At 42.9% G+C, this 21,684-nt stretch overlaps 1 protein-coding gene across 7 annotated transcripts in view; it reads right to left on the reverse strand.

Annotated features, from left to right (window-relative positions):
- sipa1l2a (signal-induced proliferation-associated 1like 2, genome duplicate a) overlaps positions 1-21,684 on the reverse strand; it is an 82,030-nt gene that overhangs the window by 32,544 nt on the left and 27,802 nt on the right. For all 7 annotated transcript variants that reach the window (XM_085428627.1, XM_085428626.1, XM_085428621.1 and 4 more), the window contains 7 exons: positions 16,912-18,683; positions 12,507-12,640; positions 10,346-10,534; positions 5,995-6,169; positions 5,670-5,773; positions 3,071-3,228; positions 1,864-2,440 (listed from right to left, as the gene is read on the reverse strand). In XM_085428627.1, coding sequence (XP_085284753.1) covers positions 1,864-2,440; positions 3,071-3,228; positions 5,670-5,773; positions 5,995-6,169; positions 10,346-10,534; positions 12,507-12,640; positions 16,912-18,421 — 2,847 coding nt within the window. In that variant the 5' untranslated portion in view covers positions 18,422-18,683. The remainder of the gene's footprint in view (positions 1-1,863; positions 2,441-3,070; positions 3,229-5,669; positions 5,774-5,994; positions 6,170-10,345; positions 10,535-12,506; positions 12,641-16,911; positions 18,684-21,684) is intronic.

A 21,684-nucleotide genomic window follows, 5' to 3' on the forward strand; every position in this document is an offset into this window, starting at 1 on the left:
CAAGACTGCTGATGCAACTGCCAAAAAGGGACTGTGCAGGATAAGTGCCGGAAAGCACACAGCCAGGCATGAAAAAGGTCAGGCACAGCTCAGGTTTGGATTTTGGGATTCAACGATGTTATTTAAGGAAAACAAAAGGCTGCCTGATTAGAGCTTCACTTAACAAATCATGGAAACTAGAATAGGAAAAGCAAGACCCTGCAGGTACACAGGAAGCAGAAACAAGGTGTCTGAGGACAGCATCTGGGCTGTGTAGCCAGGTGTACACCATTTTCAAAATTTCAAGACACCTGGACCCACATAGCCCAAACAGTAACACAATGTAGCTAAGCTAGAATTACAAAATAGGGATGCGAGGACTGGGACTAAGTGGGGAGCTCTCAATAGGAGTAAAGTAGTAGTATGAGGCCACGTGTCCTCTATTCTTAGTCTGCCAGACCCCCAAAAAATAAAACAAATTGCCTCCGTTTCCAGCCTTCCCCTTCAAAACTGGGTTGGTGTCCTGCTAGAAAGAGTCTCCCTGTAAACCTGCACCCAGACAGTCCCCATTTCAAGAACGCCCCAAAAAAAAAAAAAAATCACATTTTCTCTAATCTTTCAATCCATTAAATGAACTGTCTGCGGTACTGAGCTGCTTCGGCTTTATTTATTTAGTCAGTTTTTGTGAAAATTGCGTGATATGTCATAGTGGTTTATCCTGATCAAGAGCAGGACATCTGCAACTGTGTGACCCGAACGGTCGCCTGTGCACCTCTGCCGAGTCTGTGATGAGCCAAAGAAAGCTTTCAACAGGAGGTCTGTAATCCTCTCTGAACTCTATGGCTCTGCTTTACAGTTTCACATTCCCGTTAATGCACAATCAGAAAAAAGAAAAAAGAGGGAGCCGCCTGAAAAGCAAGTGAGGTTCGGGTTAATTTAGTGAGATATTTTCACTGCATGTGTGTGAGGGAGTGGAGGCCAAAAAAAAGGGGCCATTAAATCTCTGTTGCTCTGCAACACATGAGAATTGACGGCACGAATAAAGGTTAAATGAGCAACAGTTTTGCTGACCTAACCGTGAAAAACAGAATTAAAAGGTTTGTGGTCAAGCATTAAAGCTGCAACTGCAAGAGCAACATTTGCTGAATGCACCGTTTCACCGCAGAGCCCACAAGTATCCAAAGTACAACGCTCCACTGCCACATTAAAAGTAAACTTTCCTTCACATGCACTTCACTTTTTAGACACGTGGATTAACCACAGTCGCCCAAATAATGTATTTTGCAGGCAACAACATGCAGGTGAAAGTGCAGTAGCATGCACGGGGGCGGGGAAGAGGCCCTGATTGTGTTTTATGTGCATTGTTTAGAACATGTTTAGAAAATGTGAACCTGTCTCTATTTCTAGTAAAACCCAATAAGTGCCATATCATCATTATTTTTGGTGCTGCTGATGCTTGGCTTTTATTTTTTAAATCTTACTGTAATTTTTTATGTTTATGCATTAGCGCCAACAGCTGCACCTTTCCGCGGAGCTATTAAAACTGTGTTACGCACTAGTAGTAGACAGCGTAATTGTTTTTACTGTAATGTGCTCATTATTTCACAAATAAACTGGATGTCAAATTTATACAAAAACCCCTCAATTAAACAGACAGGGCAAACAGAATGAATTACTAGCTCTGTGAGGGGGGTGTGGTGTTGGAAACTGATTCATCTAATGTCTTTTGTTCTCTCAAATCTCTACATATGGTATGATTAGTGACACCGAAGACGAGGTGCTACAAAAAGGATCATCCCACTGGCCTTCTGTGGTCTAATCCAGCAGTTATTGAGAGCTTTGGGATGACAGAGATTATTCCAATGCAGACACGAAGAGATTTACCTCTAGTCTCTGCACCATCTCCCGGATGTCTTCTCCGCAGTTGTCGTGAGCAGACAGCATGACACACTCGCCCCGTTCATAGAAAATCTTAATGCTCATAATCCCTGAGGTCCACCCGATGACGTCGCGGCACGAACAGTTGAAGATCACATTTTTTGATTCCTCCTCAATGAGCACAATGAACTCATTGGATATACCAAGCAAGCAGTCAAAGTCCAGCGACTGGCCAAAGTCCCGGGCACGGACGCTCCAGGTGATCGCTCCCACGCTGAACAGATGCGCGTCCTTCCTGGGTTTCACCTTCTCCTTCTTCTTGCCTCCGAGGCTGATGAAGCTGAATTTGACAGCTGAGTCGATAGTGGCCGTGCTGACGAAGTTCTCGGCTAGGTCCTTCAGGTACTCCTGCCGCGTACGAGTCGCCATGGCCCGAAACTTCTCCGACTTGTGTGCTGCGTTCTCCCCGTTGATGACCTTGGCAAGCAGGAAGTCCCTGAAAACCGCAGACTTTGGAAAAGTTACAGACTTGGGAATAGGGGGGCCAAATGGAGGCACGTCTTTAGATCTGGACACAGCCACACTGGAAAAAAATAAAATGCGGGAGTGACAGTTAAGAAAAAGAGGAGCGTAGATATTGAAATGAATGAATAATGAGCAGGCGCTGAAATTATATGCCTTTTGGTAAAATTATTTCTGCTGAGACTAATCTTTCTCCCTTCAACAAATGCTATGTTATTAGCAAGAGTCGTCTTGACTTCAGAAACTCTTGAGTCGTAATTCATAAGTCATAATTTCAAGGTGTCTCTGAAGATAATAACTGCATCATCACTGAGCAGATGAAAAGAGCCCTGTGATTCTGGCGCATTACTATGAAGTCATAAGAGAAACCACAGAAATCACTGAGCAAGCTATTATTATTATCCTTTTAAATTAAGAGCTCTTAAAAGTTCACGCAGAAGAGCCACTTGACACAAAGACATCTATGAAAAACACATCAGAAGATCAACACGTTCGCCTAAACTGTCTCGAGCACACCATTTCGCTTCTTATCCCGTGGTGTAGCACTCTAATATTTAGTGGTTTGACTCAATGCCACCAAACTCAGATGTTTTTCTACTTTCTTCTACCCTGCACGCTTTTCTTTACCAACCAGAGTAAAAAACAGTTTTGGGAGTGCCTTGCAGGCGTGATGCATGCTTGTTCCATTTACCTGTAGCAGACGTTATCAGTGCACGGGTTGTGGACTTTGACAATGACAAACACATGCTGGAAATGAGAGCGGATGTTTTTTGGAGTGAAAGGAAGCGCCCCGGGCTCCTGAAACACTATGGTGACAATGTCATTGCCAATGTGCCTCTTCCTTAGCAACTGCAAGAGAAAAAGGAGAAATGGAAATTAAATTAGATAAAAGATGAACACAGTCAGGTTAGTTTAAGAGTACAGAAGTTTGGAAAACACATTATCGCTTTAAGATTTCAATTCGAATGAGAGCATGCGAGTGTTTTTCTGAACAAAGGCCAGCCGTGTGTCAGTTGCAGTGACTCAACAGTCACACAAAAACTTCTCTCTCAACTTAGCAAACATTTGCTAACATTAACCATGATAAGCCACCGATCAATACCAGACAAACTAAGGTGTAGCACCAAGTGCTCATATGTACTGGCCCTTTTATTACTTAGAAATTTTCCCAGCAAACCTTAAAGTATCATGCCTATATCCAAGAAAAACAAAGAATTTTGGGTGGCAAAAACGTCCTCATTAATGGACAGAATGGACATCTCTTATAAACCAGGAAATGATACAAAAGCATTTTTTTAAACGCAACAAGATATGATTGACAGCTCTGATAACAGCCATAAACCACATGTCACAGGACTTAAAACAAAACCAAAAAAACAACAAAAACAAAACCCCCAAAAAAACATGCCAGTTATGTAAAAGTTCCTTATTTAATTAACCCTATGATGCCTGAACCAAGGTGGTTATATTAACTAAAACTTGAGGTATTGACAGACGTGTTTATGGATATCTGGATTTTTATAACACTACGAATCACTGCTTTCAAAAAGTTATGTTTTTATTATACAGCCTGATTTCCCCAAATCTTACCTGTGACTTATGCTCTTGGTACAATAATAATGAAGAAAAAAAGCCTAAAACTAACACTGAAACAAAAAAGAAAAGAAAAGAAAAAAGGCTAAACTAAACATTTTCAAACAACAAAAACTAAACTGAAATAAGAAAATCCACTTGAACTTGAAAACAAAAGGTCAAAATGAAATAATAATAATAATTAAAATAATTAGAAAATACAAAACTATAGTAACTGTAGTCTAGTCATTAAATAATTGCCGGAAAATTTACATTTTTTTGAAATTGGAATGTTTATTGAACTTTTTGACAAATTAAAAGAAAACAAATTAGGTTTTGCTACATCCAGAATTTTTATTTATTAATTGTTTAAAAAAAATGTGCAATTTGTTCAGGCTTTTCGAACTCAACAGGTAATGCTCATGTATCAAATATGATACACTTGGCATTAGAGGGATAAATTCCTGTTTCATTGATTGGGCCTCTGCACAATCTTGTGGCGTGTACGTCACGTTCTCAGTAGGACATGGTGTGGTAATTGAGAAAATGAGGTTGTCACCGTTTATGTTTCCTTCCCACACGCCTTTCCTTTGGAAACAATTTTTCAATCATAGACTCATTGGTTGCAACAAGCTTTGATACAACTGATGGGACAAAACCTGTTTAGCATCATTTTCCTGGATTAACATTTGAGCATCTTTATTACACTGAATGCAGGGACGGGGGGCATCAGTTCATCCCCTGCACGAAACAAAAAAAAATCAATCCTTTGAGTAAGCTCTCACATTTTGCCCTTCTCCTCGACAGAATCACTGTTCCCGGTTTGGATACAGAAACTTTACTGGACAAAGGGATTTTTGGGTGGTAGAGATATCAACTAACTCAATTTAGGATTTGTGTGTGAAGGGCACATGTCCACTCAAACCCAATTTATACTGCTTGTATTGTTGGCCTGTGCAGGTCATTAACCCCCATTCTCTGGTTGGTGTGAGCCTGTCAGTCAGGGTCGGTGAGAGCCCGAAACAAGCAGGATTAGAGGGTGCAGGGGTGATTTGGAAATGATGAAGGGATGAACAGGTCAAGCTCTGCTTGGCCCTGCTGGAATATTACCACCAGGGATTAAATCAAACAGTCCCACTTTATGAAATACAATTGGATGAAAGGTAAAGAGAAAAAAACACCACCAATCATATGTTTCTACGCTCACTTGTTAGATGTTTCTGATGTTTTAGACTGTACATCCAGCCTCCATCAAGGTATTCTAATCTCTACAGGGTGGTGCCCACAGGTTGTATTATGGACTCAAAAAGTACAACCATGTGATCGGCATAGAGATTAATACAGTGAATGTCTGTAATCTTATCTTTAGAGGGCCATCGTTCAACAGTCCACTGCTACATCCACCTAATTCCACTTGTTAGCACGGACAGACAGAGGTCCATCTAATACCGCGTCTGCTTCAGCCCCTGGGGAAGCACTGATTAAAGTCCTACTAGGGGGTACCGTCGCTATGGCAATGCTCGTGCTTTCAACTGATAGGTCATTACCGTGGCGAAATGAGTCTCTGGGGAAGATTGGCAGTAGTCAGGATAGGTGATATCCTAAAAGGAACTTGCTCAAGGATTTATTAAAGCTATTAGACATCAACTGAGTACACAGAAGGGCAAGCATGGTGGTGTGCTGCAGAAGATAGAGCCTGAAGGGTACAGTTTACTCACCTGCTGCCGGTTGTTGGGTGTGTAGGGGAGCATGGTGGACACGTGAAACATCAGCTCGTAGTCTTTATAGGTTGTGTAAAGAGAGTGCGTGCCTGTGGAGTCCGCTATAAGAGAAGACAGGGAGGTCAGGGTCTCAGGCCAGATTGCAAAATGTAACCGAGTTAGCTGATCTGATGATATCATAGAACAAAAATTAAGATTGAAGATGCACTACAGTCCCTGTAAACACATACAGCGGAGCATCTGCACTCAGCAGGACTGGAAATGTGTGGGTTAGCATTTGTGGATGTTTAGCTTGGCGAGTGTGTTGTGCATTTTATCTTACTCTTGTTATCCAGCTGAGCTCTGTACTTGGTGAAGCCTTTGAGGCGCACCCTCTGACCAAGCAGATCCAAGAACTCATCCAGCGCTGGGCCGGCACTCTCGTTGTTGTACATCTCTTCCTCTGTGCTCTGGCCAGCCTTGCAGTAGAGTACTCCCACCTTGTGCTGGAAGCTTAGCTGGAATGAGGAAAATAGACATAGACACTCAGTGAGTACCATTTCCTGTTGCTGATTGGTATCACGCACACCACACTCATACATACTGTATATTAAGCACTCAAAGCATGCAAGTTCCCACTTTCCATCATGTCACAGCTAATGTGAAGGCCTTCATAACCCTTCTTGGGGGGGAGAGAGAGCTGAAATCCCCTTTTGTGAAGCTAGGCTATGAACTCTCAGGAGCACTGTGCAGAGTATAAATCAACCTGAGCTATTAGCTGCTACTTAAGAGCAGCTGTGGGGCGACAAGGGAGTGGATTACAGACATACAGCAGAACAGTTTCGGTTTATGAAAGAAAACGGCATAATCTGCCAACAACAGTATTTCAATACTTTCTAATGGACCTCTTCCTTAGGAGATACTTTTGTAGCTGTGAAATACTAGGAAGATTGTTTAACAAATGTGTCTACATACAGATGTCTTGTTTATTGAGAAGACCATCTAAAGGCATAGAAAAGGGAGCCAAATCTCTCAAGTTTCCACCACAAGCGTTGCTGTAATTCAGAAATGTCTGATATGAACTCATCTCCTCAAGAGACAGGAAGAAATAAAACATCTGGAGTGATTCTCTTGTGAGATTAGTGTGAGAGCATCTCTCCACTACATGAGTTCTAAGGCTTACACCCTCCCAATGATAGCAGAAGATGGAAAGAAAAAAAGGGTCAAGGGTGGAAACAAATAGATGAGGAGGCAGCCCCTTGCGTTTGGCACCTGTTGCCCTTTATTCACAGCTTCACCTTCATCTTGACCCAGAGTCAATGTGTCGGTACGGCGGGAAGAAAGGGTTTCTCTGAATGTGAATGCTGACAAATGGTCTATATACTGAAACAAATTGGAATTGTCTTTTTCCTCCGTTACAGGTTATGATTTCCCGGTGTACTCCTGACACTGTTGTCATGGTGACTTCCTCCCATCAGGCAGTCTGTTCTGCACTAAAGCTCCTGCGGTTACCAAAAGCTATTATACCATCAAGCCCCGTGGAAATGGCATGATGTGCAATGATGTGGCCTTCTGTCTTTTATCCTGTGTGATATGGACTCGCTTGACCTCCAGCTCCTCTTAACAGCCTAACCGATAGGGAGGGTAATCACATTAACCTTTGGGGCGAATTTGAAAAGTGCAAGCACACAGGACATATAACAAAGATACAGATGAGTAGTGCTCCTTCGGTGAAGCTTGTTGCATCACCGTCTGTGATGGCTCTTTTTGGAGTGGCATTAGCTTCTGTTAAGGTGGAGCTGTATCCCATTTAACAGATCTTGCCAAAAATCTTAGCAAAGAAAGCATCTCCAATTTTTCTCCATCTGTCCAGAGCTGCAGGGCGTTGAAAACTGAACTCCTGCTCATTCATTTAAACAAAAGCTGAAACTAAAATAAGAACGCACAAACAACAAAAGACACATAATGAGTGGAGAAAGAAATTGGGACAGTGTTTCCCCCGGAGAGCTCTGAGTGGCTCCTGAGGGATGGCGTGGTGTGACATATGTCTGCGCTGCAGTGTCCTGATGCAGCAAAAATCCAAAATGTGGCTACTTAAACCTGGCTACAATCACCACGCACCACTACACAAACATCTGCTGGGGTTATTGCATTAAAGTGTCACTACAGAAACTTCTCCAACTTTCAATGTAAGGCCAGGGGATTTTAAAAAACGCAGTGTTTGTAATTGCAAAATTTCCTGCACTTATTCTTTGTTTATGCTATGAATGCGATCACTGCAGGGAGATTAGCTTTCTAGGTTAGGGAGAATATCATCTGTCAAACATAACTTAGAGGAAAAGGTCAGTAACTGTTCTCTGACCTCCTCAACGTTGTCATTACTGTCATGACACACTCATATTTTCCTCTCACTTTCAAATTTATGAGTATTACCAGTGCTTGTAAATTCACAACTTTCATTTTCTAACTGACACAGATAATAATAAACTAAAGAATTTTAATTTTCCAGATTTGAGTCTTTAGATTGAAACAGCAGATACGCATTGAAAAATCAATGGCTTACAAAAAAAACAAAACCTAATTTGTAAATTTCTTACTCAAGATCGCATCTCTAAATCTCATTAGCTGCCAACTCCTTTTCCACAGTCCATCTGCGCACAGTCAATTCACTGTGATCTACAAAGAGATCTAAAATACATTCACATATGCTCTCTTCTCTTCTTACGTCCTAGGCTGTTACGGCGCAGTCTACAAGGCCGCTTTCAGGGATATTCTTTTTGCAGATGCAGGAGACCCTCTCTGACTCTGTTCACAGCAAGAGGAAGCATTTAACAAAGAGACTAACATCTAACATCTCCAAAGAATTGCGCGCGCGCACACAAATCCTCAAAAATATGCATTTTAGGGGGGAAAAAAGTCAGGCAGATCATCAGGCTGCAGTTCTTCCTGTCCCGTATCAGCTTCCTCACATAAACACATTAGAGGGGCGGTCAAAGTCCAGCTTGGTTAAAAAGCAGATTAAGGAGTGCCTGACATATTGAACATTTGCCCGGCAAGAATAACATTAATGATTATAACAGGAGTGTGCAAAAATACTGACATCCAAATATAAAACTGGCTTCCACTGGGCTTTTGGTTTGAGGTCTGCGCAGAGGAGTGCCAACTGGAAGAGCTTCAAGCCCCACTTAGCCTGGGCTCTCCTCCTCTGAAGGCAGTTTCTTGAGATTATTTTATTGCTTTTTTTTTTTTTGCCTCCCATGTGTCAGTTTCATCATCTATCAAACTCTTTATCTGCAGACATGGGGAGTCACATGGCAGGTGAACAAACCCCTGTAACATCTGGTGGGAAGAACTTCCTCAAAGCACTTATTTACAAAGTTACTTTGACATAATTGGACACAGAGAGCATGCCACCGTGAGTGCATTTAACTTGCTTTAGAGAGGACACTTCATTGCTCTTGTTTATGTGTGTAACGAAATCCTAACACAGAAAAGGGTCTTGGCTGACACTTTCTATTATAAGAACCTTTCCCCTGTCAATTGGAAGGATGGGCGCACGCTAACGAATGTAATTAAACTAATAAGCAGACAATTCTCTGATGGTGAAACAAGTATCACCCCTGGCTAATCCTTCCGCTCTCCATTCCATCTTTTTTTCCCCAGTTTCATTACATGAGAAATTAAAGGCCTTCCGATCACGCAATGAATCTGTGACAGCTGTGAATATAGAGAGCCCATATCACTATTAGCAATTTTATTCAAACAGAGATAATGCAAGATGACAACCTCCACCGTCTGAGCAGCATACCAAATCTCCTGCTCTCAGGCAAAGTAGGCTGTCAAAAGTAAGTTACTCTAACTTGTGTGCAAGTGTCCTATCAGCACAACAAGTGTGCCAAAAACAGATGGTGCTGGCTGCAGAGAGTACAGGACTTCTATTGATTCTATTTAAGCGTGATATTGTCTGCACCTCGGCCCAGGAGTCTGTGTTATCTATCTATAACAAGCAGCCCGTATATAGGACAAAGATTCCTGCTATTTGAAGTTAATCCCTCCCAGTTTCCTTCTATAGCTGAGGTAAATGTCACAAATAGAGACACATACGCCTGAAATATGTAGCGTGATGTGCTAATGCAGTCAAAACAATCTTTCGTTTCTGATATGTGGCTGCGGTGGCTTTAAAATTAAACAGCTGGCAAATCTCTGGACAGACGAGGCTTTCTTCCCTCCTCAGAGAAAGATTTCACATACAGAGACGCACGTTTGTTAACCTGCTGTACCTTGTTAGCGTAATCTGTCTAGGTTTTGTGAAGAGGTTGTGTGATTCACTATTGTTTGTCCAGATGCAGTGACCTCCTGGAGTGCTGGTTGGCAGCCTCACAGTTATGACTCCACAGTGAGTCACTTCGTCTCAACAAGTAGTAGTCCGTAAAACTACAAATGGTAGTATTTACGCAATTTTTTTCTTTTTTCCCTTTCTTTTCTTTTTTTTTGGGGGGGGGGGGGGGGGGGGGGGGTTGTCTTAAAGAGAAAAAGGAAGAACCATATGTATACATATCTTAAAATGCAAGACACCAAGTATTAATCATCAAGGCACTGAACCTCAGATTACCCCGTTAAATCAGCAGCAGCAGCAAAAATCTGTGGTAGCACTCAAAACACGGTTCAAGAGGACATCTCAAAGTATTATTCACCCCTTGCTCATCCAGCTTGAGGAGCTGTTCCGCGACTTTGGGAGAGTTCATGGCCAGCCTCAGACACTGGATATTCAGCTCAGGGATGACGTATTCAAGTACTTCTTTGAGCGGCAGCCCGCGGGCCGTCCCGTGTCTCGCCGTGGATGGAATGGCATCCTCCAGGATGGCACCACGGAGGGTGGTCAGCTGGCAGGAAAGACAGATGGTGAGGATTTGTCCAGTAAAGTTAACAGTCATATAAACTCCTACTTGTACAGTGTGATAGGGTTGGGTCAGGTATGCTTCCATATGCTGACTGGTGTTAAGGGTAATGACTACATTATGACTCTGGACAGCATTAGGGAACTCAAATTCTAAATAATTGAGACAGGCTAACTGAATACTAGATGTTTGTGTGCCAGTAAACACTTTCAAAACAACAACATCCAAATTTCCATTTGCACAGCCTGTTAACATGTCAGCAGTCAACTGCGGTCCAATAAAAAGGCTTTCCGAAAAGTAGACTTATATAGCAGAGGAAGGAAGAGAGAGCGATGTGGGGCAGGTCGCGCAGAGAGAGCAATGAGGCTAAATGACAGGAGTACATGCAAATAGATGCTCCAGCGGTCGAGGAGTTAAAACACTGCCTGCGTGCCACTTGCAGGGCTACCATGACCCAGATACATTGTTTTATCGTGGGAGTGGTGCTTTAAACCGAGAAGGGCACTGGATATCAGTGACATTTTCCTGCCTGACGCATCTGTTGCACCTGAATTATTCAGTGAATGAGACAAGCCAGCATCAATCAAGACGATACGGTCCCACCAGGGACACCAGGACTCTGCCTCTCCGTTTTTTAGGATTAATCAGGTTGTGTGTTCATCGGGGTGTGTGAAAGTGAGCGAAGGCAGGCAACTACACACCTCTGATACACTGTATCAGTATTTGCATTAATGGCCAACTGAGTCACAACTGGCACCGAATCACTGGACACCTTAGTGCAGATTTAACCCTTTAGAGCCGATCGGAGCGGGAACGCTCTGTTATGCGTAACTATTTTTAAATCCCAGTAGCACTGCAACCACGTAAGCTAGCGCAAAAATTTTTTTTGCATATGAAACCGGAGGAGTTGTACTTACATCTGATGCCATCAGCTTGTCCTCGGTCACGGTTTCCTTCCACATAAAGCTTTGCAAAAACTGCATAAAAAGCGCTTGCAGGAACAAAAACATAATATTCCAGAAACACGCTTTACCGATCTGATCAGCTGTTCAAAACACTTCCTACGTTGGAATAGACGTCAGCGCGAACTTTTGCATTTCCGCCATTACCTGCCCGAAACCGGAAGTGACGTCATTTTTGCGGAAATGTAGTCTTTTTTGCGATCAGGGCCTCAGGGCCTATACTGCTCTTTTTAAAAGTTATCTTTGACTTTATGACTTTCTGTGTCGTTTCTGGGATTCTTAGGACTCATATTGCACTGCTGGAAATAGTTTATTTTGATGCATATGCTGCTTTTTTGCAAATTTGCAGTATAATATTTATTTTCATTTTTCCTGCAGTGTATAAAAATTGGTGTATTTCAAAAATAAAACTATGAAGACACTCAAAATAAATTTCCTGTGGTGGGAAACTATTTTGTGCAACTTTTTTGTATTTACAGTTTTGAGGGATAAGACTCTTAAATTTCTCTAACTACAAATATATGTTAAAAAATCAAAAACGATTTTCAATTTTTTTGTAGTTTATTGCACTTTTTTGCAATTTATGTAATTACTATGCACTTAATGAATACATATTATTAAAATCTGGGCTATAATGGTTGTATTGATGTATAGCAACTTGAAATGCTCCCAAAAATGGCTCCACAGCATGTAAAAATATAATATAAGCTCTGGCGGACTTGGTTCTATGGTAGGTCTTAAAGGGTTGAGGGCAGAGAAGTTTCCTGTTGTTTTCGGGGGTACTGAAGCATTCCTGGACTCTTGTACTGCTTGACTGAGCCGCAGGCCGAGTGACCTTAACGTGTCTCACTGAATGTGATATGAGAAATATGAAAAATCCATGTTCGCGCTAGTAAACAATTCTTCAATAAATTGACAGGTCATGAAGGTTCTCCAATCATGCATCCATAATGTAAGCAGTGAGCGAAAAGTGCACATCAGTGTATTATCGTTACCTGACTGGTTCTAAAGGTGACCCGATAGTTGTACTGCGTCCCTTCCTTATCCCTTCCATCGTCTAGCTTCTCCCTGCGGATGCTGACTGCCACGGGTCCAAGATGGTCGTCTACACCGAAATAATTCTGATGCTCTGGAGGGAGAGAAAGAGATATAAAATTAAATGAGAGTTATGCATGTTATCAGACATTATGTTAGCTGGTGAAAGAAAGAAAGCTTAAATATAAGTAATAATAAATTACAGATTTTTAATAAAACACGTAATCAAATTACTGCTGTGGTTTCAGTAGATTATCTGTTTACCTATATACACTCACAGACGAGCGGATTAGTTACATCTGTTCAACAAAGATCTCATCAGCCAGTCACATAGCAGTAACTCAATGCATTTAGATATGTATACACGGCAAAGACGACCTGCTGAAGTTGAAACTAAGCACCACGATGAGGTAAAAGGTGATTAAAGTGACTTTGAATGTGGCATTATCAGAGCTGGGATGTGTATTTGTCAAATTATCAATCTACTGGGATTTTTTCATGGCCATCTCAAGTGTTTACAGAGAAAGGTCTGAAAAGGAGGGGGAAAAACATCGAGCAAGCAGCAGTTTCTGGGTGAAAAAGCCTTCTTGATGGAAGAGGTCGGAGGAGAATGTTCAGAGCTGACAGGAAGGCAACAATAACTCAAACAACCACTTCTTACAACCAAGCAATGCAGCAGAGTTTCTTTGAACGTACAGCACATTAAACCTTGAAGATGGGCTACAGCAGCAGAACACACCGAGGGCCACTCCAGTCAACATAAAACTGAAGCTACAGCCTATTACTCCATCCTGCATTATCTCAAGTGGTTCAGGCTGGGGGTATGTGGTTATTTTCTTGCCATATTTTGGACTCCTTAGTACCAACTGAACATCATTTAAATGCCACCTGAGTGTGTTGCGGATCATGTCCATCCCTTTATGCCCTACAGCGTATCCACCTTCTGATGGCTGCTTCCTTTAGGATAATGGATCATGTCACAAAGCTCAAATCATCGTAAACTAGTTTCTTGAACATGACTGAGTTCATTCAAATTGTCTTTACAGTCACCAGATTTCAATCCAGTAGAGCAAGAGCAGAGTTCACATCATGGATCTCCAGCTACTGTGTGATGCTGTTGTGTCCCTGAGCCTGAGTCTGCCAGCAGTCTCTTTCTGATAAAAAGGGATTTTTTCTTCCCCAGCATCACCAAGTACTTGCTTATATAGAGTCATTGGCCATTGCTTTGTAATAAAGCACTGATAAGACTGCTGCTGCAATTCGGCACTAAATAAATAAAACCCACATGCTCCACGTGGCATTGAGTTTTGCACAATGCAGACACATGCAGACTGAAGTACAGACATGACATAATGTCTTAATATAAGTCTGCATCAATACATTTATGAGCTTAATAATCAAGAAATTTAATTCAGTTTTCTATTCTGAAGTGAAGTGCATGCATGACGCATAACATTCATAACTGAATGAAGCAGACGCTCAGGACGCCCACAGAACATGCAAACTTTTTTTTTCTCTTGTTGTTGTTCTGTCATTTTAAATTAATGGACTGTTCGGCCCCATAAGTCATGTTCCCACAGCTACTACTACAACTACTACTACTGCAGCAGCAACCCTTGACTTTGTTCTCATGCTAGAAATGAATGATGCAGAAGTCGAGCTTTGCACTTTATAAATGGCATGTACTCGTATGCATATTAGATAGATGACCACGTGGGTAAGAATGGTGTTAGAAAAACACCGCACCAACATTCAATACTGGTAGAGATTGGATCACATGACTGGGGGGGGAATCACTGCGAAGATGTTGGTCTATATATCCATCAGTTATATCAACAATCATGGCATGAAAACTAGTAAATCTGGTGTAATCCCAGAAAAACATTTATTGCGTGCACACTCAAAATTTCATGTTTCGATCTACTTTGCTCAAAAACCCAAGGCAAGATTTTCAGGAAATTTCCAGGGGATTTTCATGGCTTTGGGTAAATCTGATGTTTCCAGTAACCACCTCACCCCTCCAGTGTGCTGAAAATATCAAAATGTGATGGGCAGATTCTCATTACTTTTCCTTGCCCTCTTTATGGCCCCTGAAGGATGAATACTTTTTTCATTTATGGACAGTCTGTGGTTGTTTCCCCTTTGACACCCTGAGGTCTAGACATTAATTTTCAGAGTAAATTAATAATAATAATGATGGGCAGAATGCCAGCTCTACTCCTTATAGTATCGCTCCAAAGGAGTTGAGTCTTTTGGCCAAATTTCTTATACGGTCGTTAATTCTTTCCATCAGTTATTGTGCTGATTTAATGAAAAATTCACTACACGACAAGGATTACTAGCTGGGCTTTAGTCTTTTCAGCTCTAAGCACCATAAGAACCAGTACTAATTTCTTTGTTGACACACAATGCATGCGTGCGTACATGTGCATGTGTGTGTGTGCGCATGAGTGTGTGTAGGCACACATATAAGAGGGCCTTGAGCAAACACTCCCTTAATCCAGGCTAAAGCTGAGGAGAAAGACCTGGATTCAACAGCTAAAAGAAAAACCTCAGCAGGGTCCACAAAGCAGTGACATTAACAAAGAGATTTCTGCAGAAGTTTTCGATATTACATCCACGCCATGCAGTGCAAGCTGTGTTAAATAGCGTGGTTCTTGTCACTGTAGCATAAACAGTGGAGCAAAACGCACATCGGCATTAATAATAAATTATCTGTATGGAGGGAAAGTAGGGTTAACTGTCTGACGAATGCTTGTCAGGGACAGAGTTCTGCAGGGAAATGTAAGGCATATGGTCAAATGGTGGTGGTGGTGGGGGGGGCTGTGTAGCAATGGAGGTCTCAAGGCATCCAAATACCAGGAGCACAGTGAGTCAGACAGTGCTGACTTTAGAGGAAAGCTTTTTGTCAACACATTTCTTTAGCATGTCAGCGGTGCCCATCACATGGTGCTGACAATTTGCCAAAGGTTGCAAATTGGATGACTTTAATTTTTCATGTCAAATAATGCCCCCTTCTCGTTTTGCTGTTAATCCACACCACAGAAACACCTTAAAAAAAATCTTTGAAAGTCCAACACTGTGAGCCCCTTCTTCTGTACATTTAGTGCTCCAAGCTTAATTTCAAGCCTTGCATGTCAGTAAGAGATGGTTTACATTGCCCTCTGCACATCTCAGTGTCAACCCAAACACCTAATGTGACCATGACCTGTACATAGTGAAGCTTGACCCATTTTGTGTGAAGGAAGCATTGTGTCCATTAGGGGAAAAACCACTCCGGTTGCTAAGGGAAGCAGGGCTTTAGGCAATCAATTGGATCAATGTTCAGTCCAGGTTGATGAAAGCCTGCTGAGAAATAGTGACACGTAGTCATGTTTGTGTGAGTGTGTCTTTGCTGTGAAGCGCAGGTGATGACAGACCTGTCTAGTCAATAAAACACCTTATTTTAAAAAAATGAAAAAGGCAGTGGCTACATTTCCATACTGTGAAAGAGGCATCCTACCCTAAAGACTAAGGTCTTCATGAAAATGCCCTGTTATACACAGGCCTGCATTGCTGTGAATGCAGGCTAAATAAATGCACAACCCAAATCCAGAACCCAGCTTTGGTGTGAGTATTAGCAAGGCATTTGAGCAATTATAAACATGTCTCTCAGAGACAGATTTTTATTCAGAGTGTCTTTTTGAAGAGGTTAAGGCATCTTGGAGTGTGAAAGGTGAAGCAGCCGTTTTCTATGGTGGGGGCAGGCTTAAGACGGGGTAACTCTATCTGCTGAGACCAGCGAGCACAGATTGCACAGAGAAGTGGGAAAAACAGATATGTATAATGCGGCGATGGGTCGGGGTCAGCACGGTATTTCCAGCATTCGTCTCGTAGGTGTTTTAATGAGGAGAACTGGGACCTTGGCGTAGCTCTGCTGACCCTAAAGTTTCATATGAGGAGACCTCGTACTCTCTTAGTCCCTGCAGGGAACAGCTGCAGTACACCCTCTCACTCACCTCTCTCTTTTTCACATGACTAATCGCAGTTTCTCCGCAGGGTTCGGAGTAATATCAGAGGGAGGACATGACCGCTCCTCTGCTGAGGAAGTGAAACACACGCCCTCGCACCCAACACAAGCCTGCTATTGTTCTGGACTTCATTTCATGTGCTTGTACAAAAAACAACTGGGACGTTGAGATATTTGACCCTGTGAGATGAGGCTGTTCCATCTGGGAACTAGCTTCCCCACAGGTGACTGAAGAAGTCTTACTTTATAAAAATGTAGCTGGCCTGGAAAGTTTAATAGTCCTCAACAGTGAGTCACACAAATCCTGCTGCATCATCACTTTTAACTATCTGTAAAAACAGAAATTAGCTCCTTACCTCTCCCGTAGAAGAATTTGTGGTAGTAGTATGCTCCAAGGTCAATGTGCTCGATGATGTAGCGTTTGACCTTTTCCCTGTGGATTGGCTGGTTTTCTCGAGGCACCTCCAGCACAGAAACTCCTGCGTTGGTGCAGTGTGAACTTAGGGATGACTCGAAAGAGCAGCTCTCTGACAAACCGCTGTAGTTGACACTGTTGGCTCTGGAGAGGGAGATCTTCCTCTCGCTCTCGCCACCAATCTCATTGCGAAAGTGCGGGCAACTCAGCACCAAGCTGTTGCTCTTCCCGTCCCCCTCGTCTGCATCCAGGTTCTCCTTTGGGTTCAAGTCCTCTCTGCTGCCCAGTGGAGACTCAAACATGGGGGTATTGGCACTGTTGCATCCTGCTGCTCCACCATCGGCTCCTGCTCCAGGTCCAGCACCGCCTCCAACTACGGACACTCCACCAGCTCCGGCTCCAGCTGAGGCGGCCGAGGCACCGGTAGTAGTGTTTTTCCTCTGGCTCAGGTTAGCTCTGCTCGCCACCGCCTCGCTGATGTTAAAAAGCACACTCTGCACATCGTAGTGGGCGAAGCATTTTTGGAAGCTGAGTGGTCGCCGGTCGTCCTCGATTGAGAGCCGCAGTGCATCACTTTCACTCTTTATGGGCCGAAGTTTCCTGAACAGTGATGTTTCTGACGACTCCGATTTAAGACGTCTCATGAAGGACTTCTCCCGTTCCCGGCTGTAGAGTAGGGAGCTGTCTATGTAGTCATAGCCTGGAATGTGGACTATCTCACCCCTTGCAATTTGTGCTGCTGTCTGCAAGCTGGGGGACAGCGAGGCATCACAGCGCAGCAACTCGGGGAAACCCAGAGGGGGTATACTGCGGTGGTCCAGGGTTTCAACTCGGTAGCCCTTAAGCATGGTGAAGAAGCCATCCCCAGTCAAGCCCTGGCGGTCGATGGAGGATGTGCTGCCGTACTCGCGGTGCAGCGAGGCTCCAGTGTTTGGGTTGACGGCATTCTGGTCCATTACGTCTTCAGAGTCGATGTCACTTATGGTAACGTCACTGTTGCTCCGCTGACGGATAGGGTGCAGACCCTTCAGCGGAGAGTGGCAGAGAAAGTCACTCAGCGTGTATTTGTCAGTGTAGTCCACCTCCAGACAGACTGCTTCACCTTGCTCTAGTATTTCCACAGTGTGTTCCTGCTGGCCGTTCTGAAACACGGGTATCACACTCTGATAGTTAGGCGAAGGCCGCCCGTCCCATCCGTCTTTTCTTGGCGGCCATTCTGTGACCCTGGCCCTGACACCCATTTTAGGCATTGCCGGAGTACCATTTGTTTTGCCTGCACCATCAGGTTTCCCCTGCATGCTGGAGGCTGGAGGTCCCATGCTATCGCTCAAGGCTTTGAGCTTCCTGCTGAATAGCTCCTCTGACTGCATGACTCTGGAGTATTCTTCTGGGCCTCCCACAATTCCCACAAGGTTAGATTTGTTAGCTGTCACAGGGCTCAAAATACTCATATCCTGCTGGCAGATTCCTTGAAGAGCAGACTTCCAGGACCCTCCTTCATCATGCGACTTGCTCACTGGTGAGCCAAGGAGCAGCCTTTTTCCTGAGTCAATGAAGCTGCCGTCATAACTCACAGAGGACGGGTGGCATGACAATTGGCAAACAGCATTTGGGCGTCAAGGACGAGTGAGTGGGGCGCGCCGTAGCACAGCAGAGCGGAGCCTTCTCTCACAGCGTGTCGCCAATGAATAACGACAGCTGGAGGTGGTAGATCTATAGCACAGAAACACAGAAGAAAGAAAAAATATTTAGCGCACTGCGAGCAGGTTGAAAGGCTTTGAAAAGACATTTTCATTTAAAACAAGTATTTTATTTCTCAGCAGGACTCCAAAATATGGCACAATCAGCTAAGCTAAAAAGAAAAACTGCTGACCCAAATTGTCTGTACCTAGTTATCTTTGTAATAAACTCTCACCACGGGCTACGCTGGGATCTTTCAGGTTTGGAACTACGCCGAGCTTATCGCAGAGTATGAGTAATTTGCATCTTTGGGAGTAGAGAGAGTGCCATTATAGGTTTATAACTAGATAGATGTATATCATGGATGGTGCTTCTAGCCTATATCTAACAGATGGAGGTGAAGCAAATTACAGCAACAAGAGGCAGATGTTGAACTAAACGGTCGCATGTACCAGTATCTGATCCAACGGCTTGCAGCATCATCAAGCCGGCAAATTATACAGGAGGGATAGTTGGAGAACTGATGCATATTCAACACCAGCTCCACTTTGCCTTTTTATCTGATCTGGTTAGTAGGAAAATTAACAAGGACTTGATGAGGTAAACTGGCTGTGACAAAAGAAAACAAACGAAAAAGCAGAGTAGAACTGTAAAACACACACACACACACACACACACACACACACACCCACCCACCTTCAGAGGGTAAAGTTTGGCCTATGCTAATTCTGTTAGGGAAGAAAAAGCTCATATCAGATTCAGCAGACTGAACATTCAAGGACGGAGAGAAGGAGAGTGAAGCCACTGGGTATTTCAGATGTTAAAAATACACAAACACGTGGCTTCCACTTAATCTGTAAATAATGCTGCAGAACATCGACTATCAGACTTTTAAAAGCAGGTACGGGTTGGGACAAAGTAATAAAGATACTCATGAAACTCCAAGAAGAAACAAGCAAGTTTCTCTCATCAATCTCATCCCATGCTATGTGTTGTGTTGTAGCTCCAGAGGAGGGGGTAGGTGACGGAGGTGTTATACTGGATTCATCTCTTTACTGACACCGACTTCTGCATTGTAGATCACACTACACTGCAGTAGAAACTGCAAGGCTTTCTACACTGACCCAAATGCGTTTTTCTTGTTCTTTGGGGCCAGTGCTGTGCTTCATTTCTTCTGGTACTGCAATCATGTGAAAACACCTTGAGTTATCAAGTAAAACCCTTGCCATCAAAGAGAACATGGACCAAATCCCCAATATTCGCTTCAGCGAAGATGGGAAGCTCTGTTAAAGCGTCTTTCTTTGAAAGGTTTCATTGTGAACATGATAAATGATGGTATATGGGCCCAAGGTCCTAGTCTTTCTCTCAGTTCCATCCGCTTGGCCTTTAATATGATCGCTACAGCTTCCAGACAACTGTTTACATTTCTCTGTCATTTACTGCTAAGGAGGGGGGCTAAACTATTTTAGGAAGAAAATGTGGGCCACATCAAGATTAGCTGCAAGCCAGACTAGACCAAATACACTTGGGACAAGTTGGAAACATTTTAATAATAAAGTATTCACTTCTGCCTGGGCCGAATACAGGTTAATGCATGCATGACCTAAATGTGTAGGAACAGGCTGGTAATGACGACTTCTCAGTTACAACAACAGCCAAACTATGTGCAGCCCTCCCTCTCCCACCGGGGGCTTGGGTTGTTATGAGAACGGCTTTATTAACAGGAGCAGGAAAATGCATGTCGTGTCACTATATTTAACAAGGGGCTTAAAGATGAAGGCAGGAAATTGTGTTGCGTCATGCATAATGTAGTGAAGAGAACTGCTGTGGGAAATATGTTTGTCCGTTACAAATGGCAAATGATGAATAATGAAGTATGTGTCTGACTGCCGTGTGGTGAACAATAACAAAGCCACTTATTTTTAATCACAGACAACGCCCGTCTTCAAAGAGCCAAAGCTGCAGATCTTGTAGCAAATATGACTATTTCTACAATAAATCCTGAGCTATAATTAGACAAAGACATTGTAGATCAAGGTGCATAGCAGTACTTCCATGTGATGCTGCAGGAATTTTTCTGTAGGCCAACACGGAAGTTTGCATCACCCTGGTTTCCTTGACAAACAGCCAATGGGATTTCTTAATAGGCTTTTATGGATTACTGCAGGGAAAAAGCGACTCATGGGTAATAAAAAGTTTGTGATACTGGCATTTTGTTCAGCAACATAATCTCCATTTAATGCAACTTTTATGATTTTTTGAAACAAATGCAATTGCCAGAAGTAAAATGCTAATGCTATCTTATAAATGAACTACATCACAATTTAATGACTTCATCTTCCCCATCACTGAGCCTCCAAAGCTGCTGAATGTCTCAGGCAATTTTCTGCAGTCTCGTTAGCAAACAAACATCTCCGAGAGACGTAAAAAGCTTTACTTGCATATTTTATGTTTTAGAACAAAATGTGATGGTGTCAAAGGCATTTCTTAACCACATCCCTTTTCCCCCCCTTCAGGCATTTAACTAAACACTCATTCAAAAGGCTTACCAATGCCAAGTGCAAAATAGCAAGTCATTTCTGAGTTTAAGAGTCATTCCTGTATATTCCTCTTGCACTCAGCATCATGCGCTTTGCTGTCATGCTGCTCAGCACGTAAACCCTCACTTCCTGAGAGCTGTGTTGTCAGTTTGAGACATTATAATAACCCCCAAACCTCATTTAAGGGAAAGTAGGTAACAATGAATATACGCTAAAAAGGATATTACATCTAGCAAACTAAAACCTTATTTTTACACTTTAACTGGGGGTTATTAAATGTCCTTGGGCACTCTCCACCACCAAGGGTTATGCATACGACTACCACATTTCCCTTTCACTTATATTTTTTCTTATTTGGCGTCGTCTGCTTGCATACTGCAATATTCTGCTGGAAATGAATAATGAAATGCACGTCTGCCTGCAGTGTAGTGACAATAACAAAGTCTGGAAAAGGTATGCGTTGCACATACCACTGTTACTGTTGCTTGTAGTTA

Source organism: Rhamphochromis longiceps, linkage group LG13, assembly GCF_057381845.1.
Source record: "Rhamphochromis longiceps isolate RC_006_pf linkage group LG13, R_longiceps_female_GT1.1, whole genome shotgun sequence".
Lineage (NCBI taxonomy): Eukaryota > Metazoa > Chordata > Actinopteri > Cichliformes > Cichlidae > Rhamphochromis > Rhamphochromis longiceps.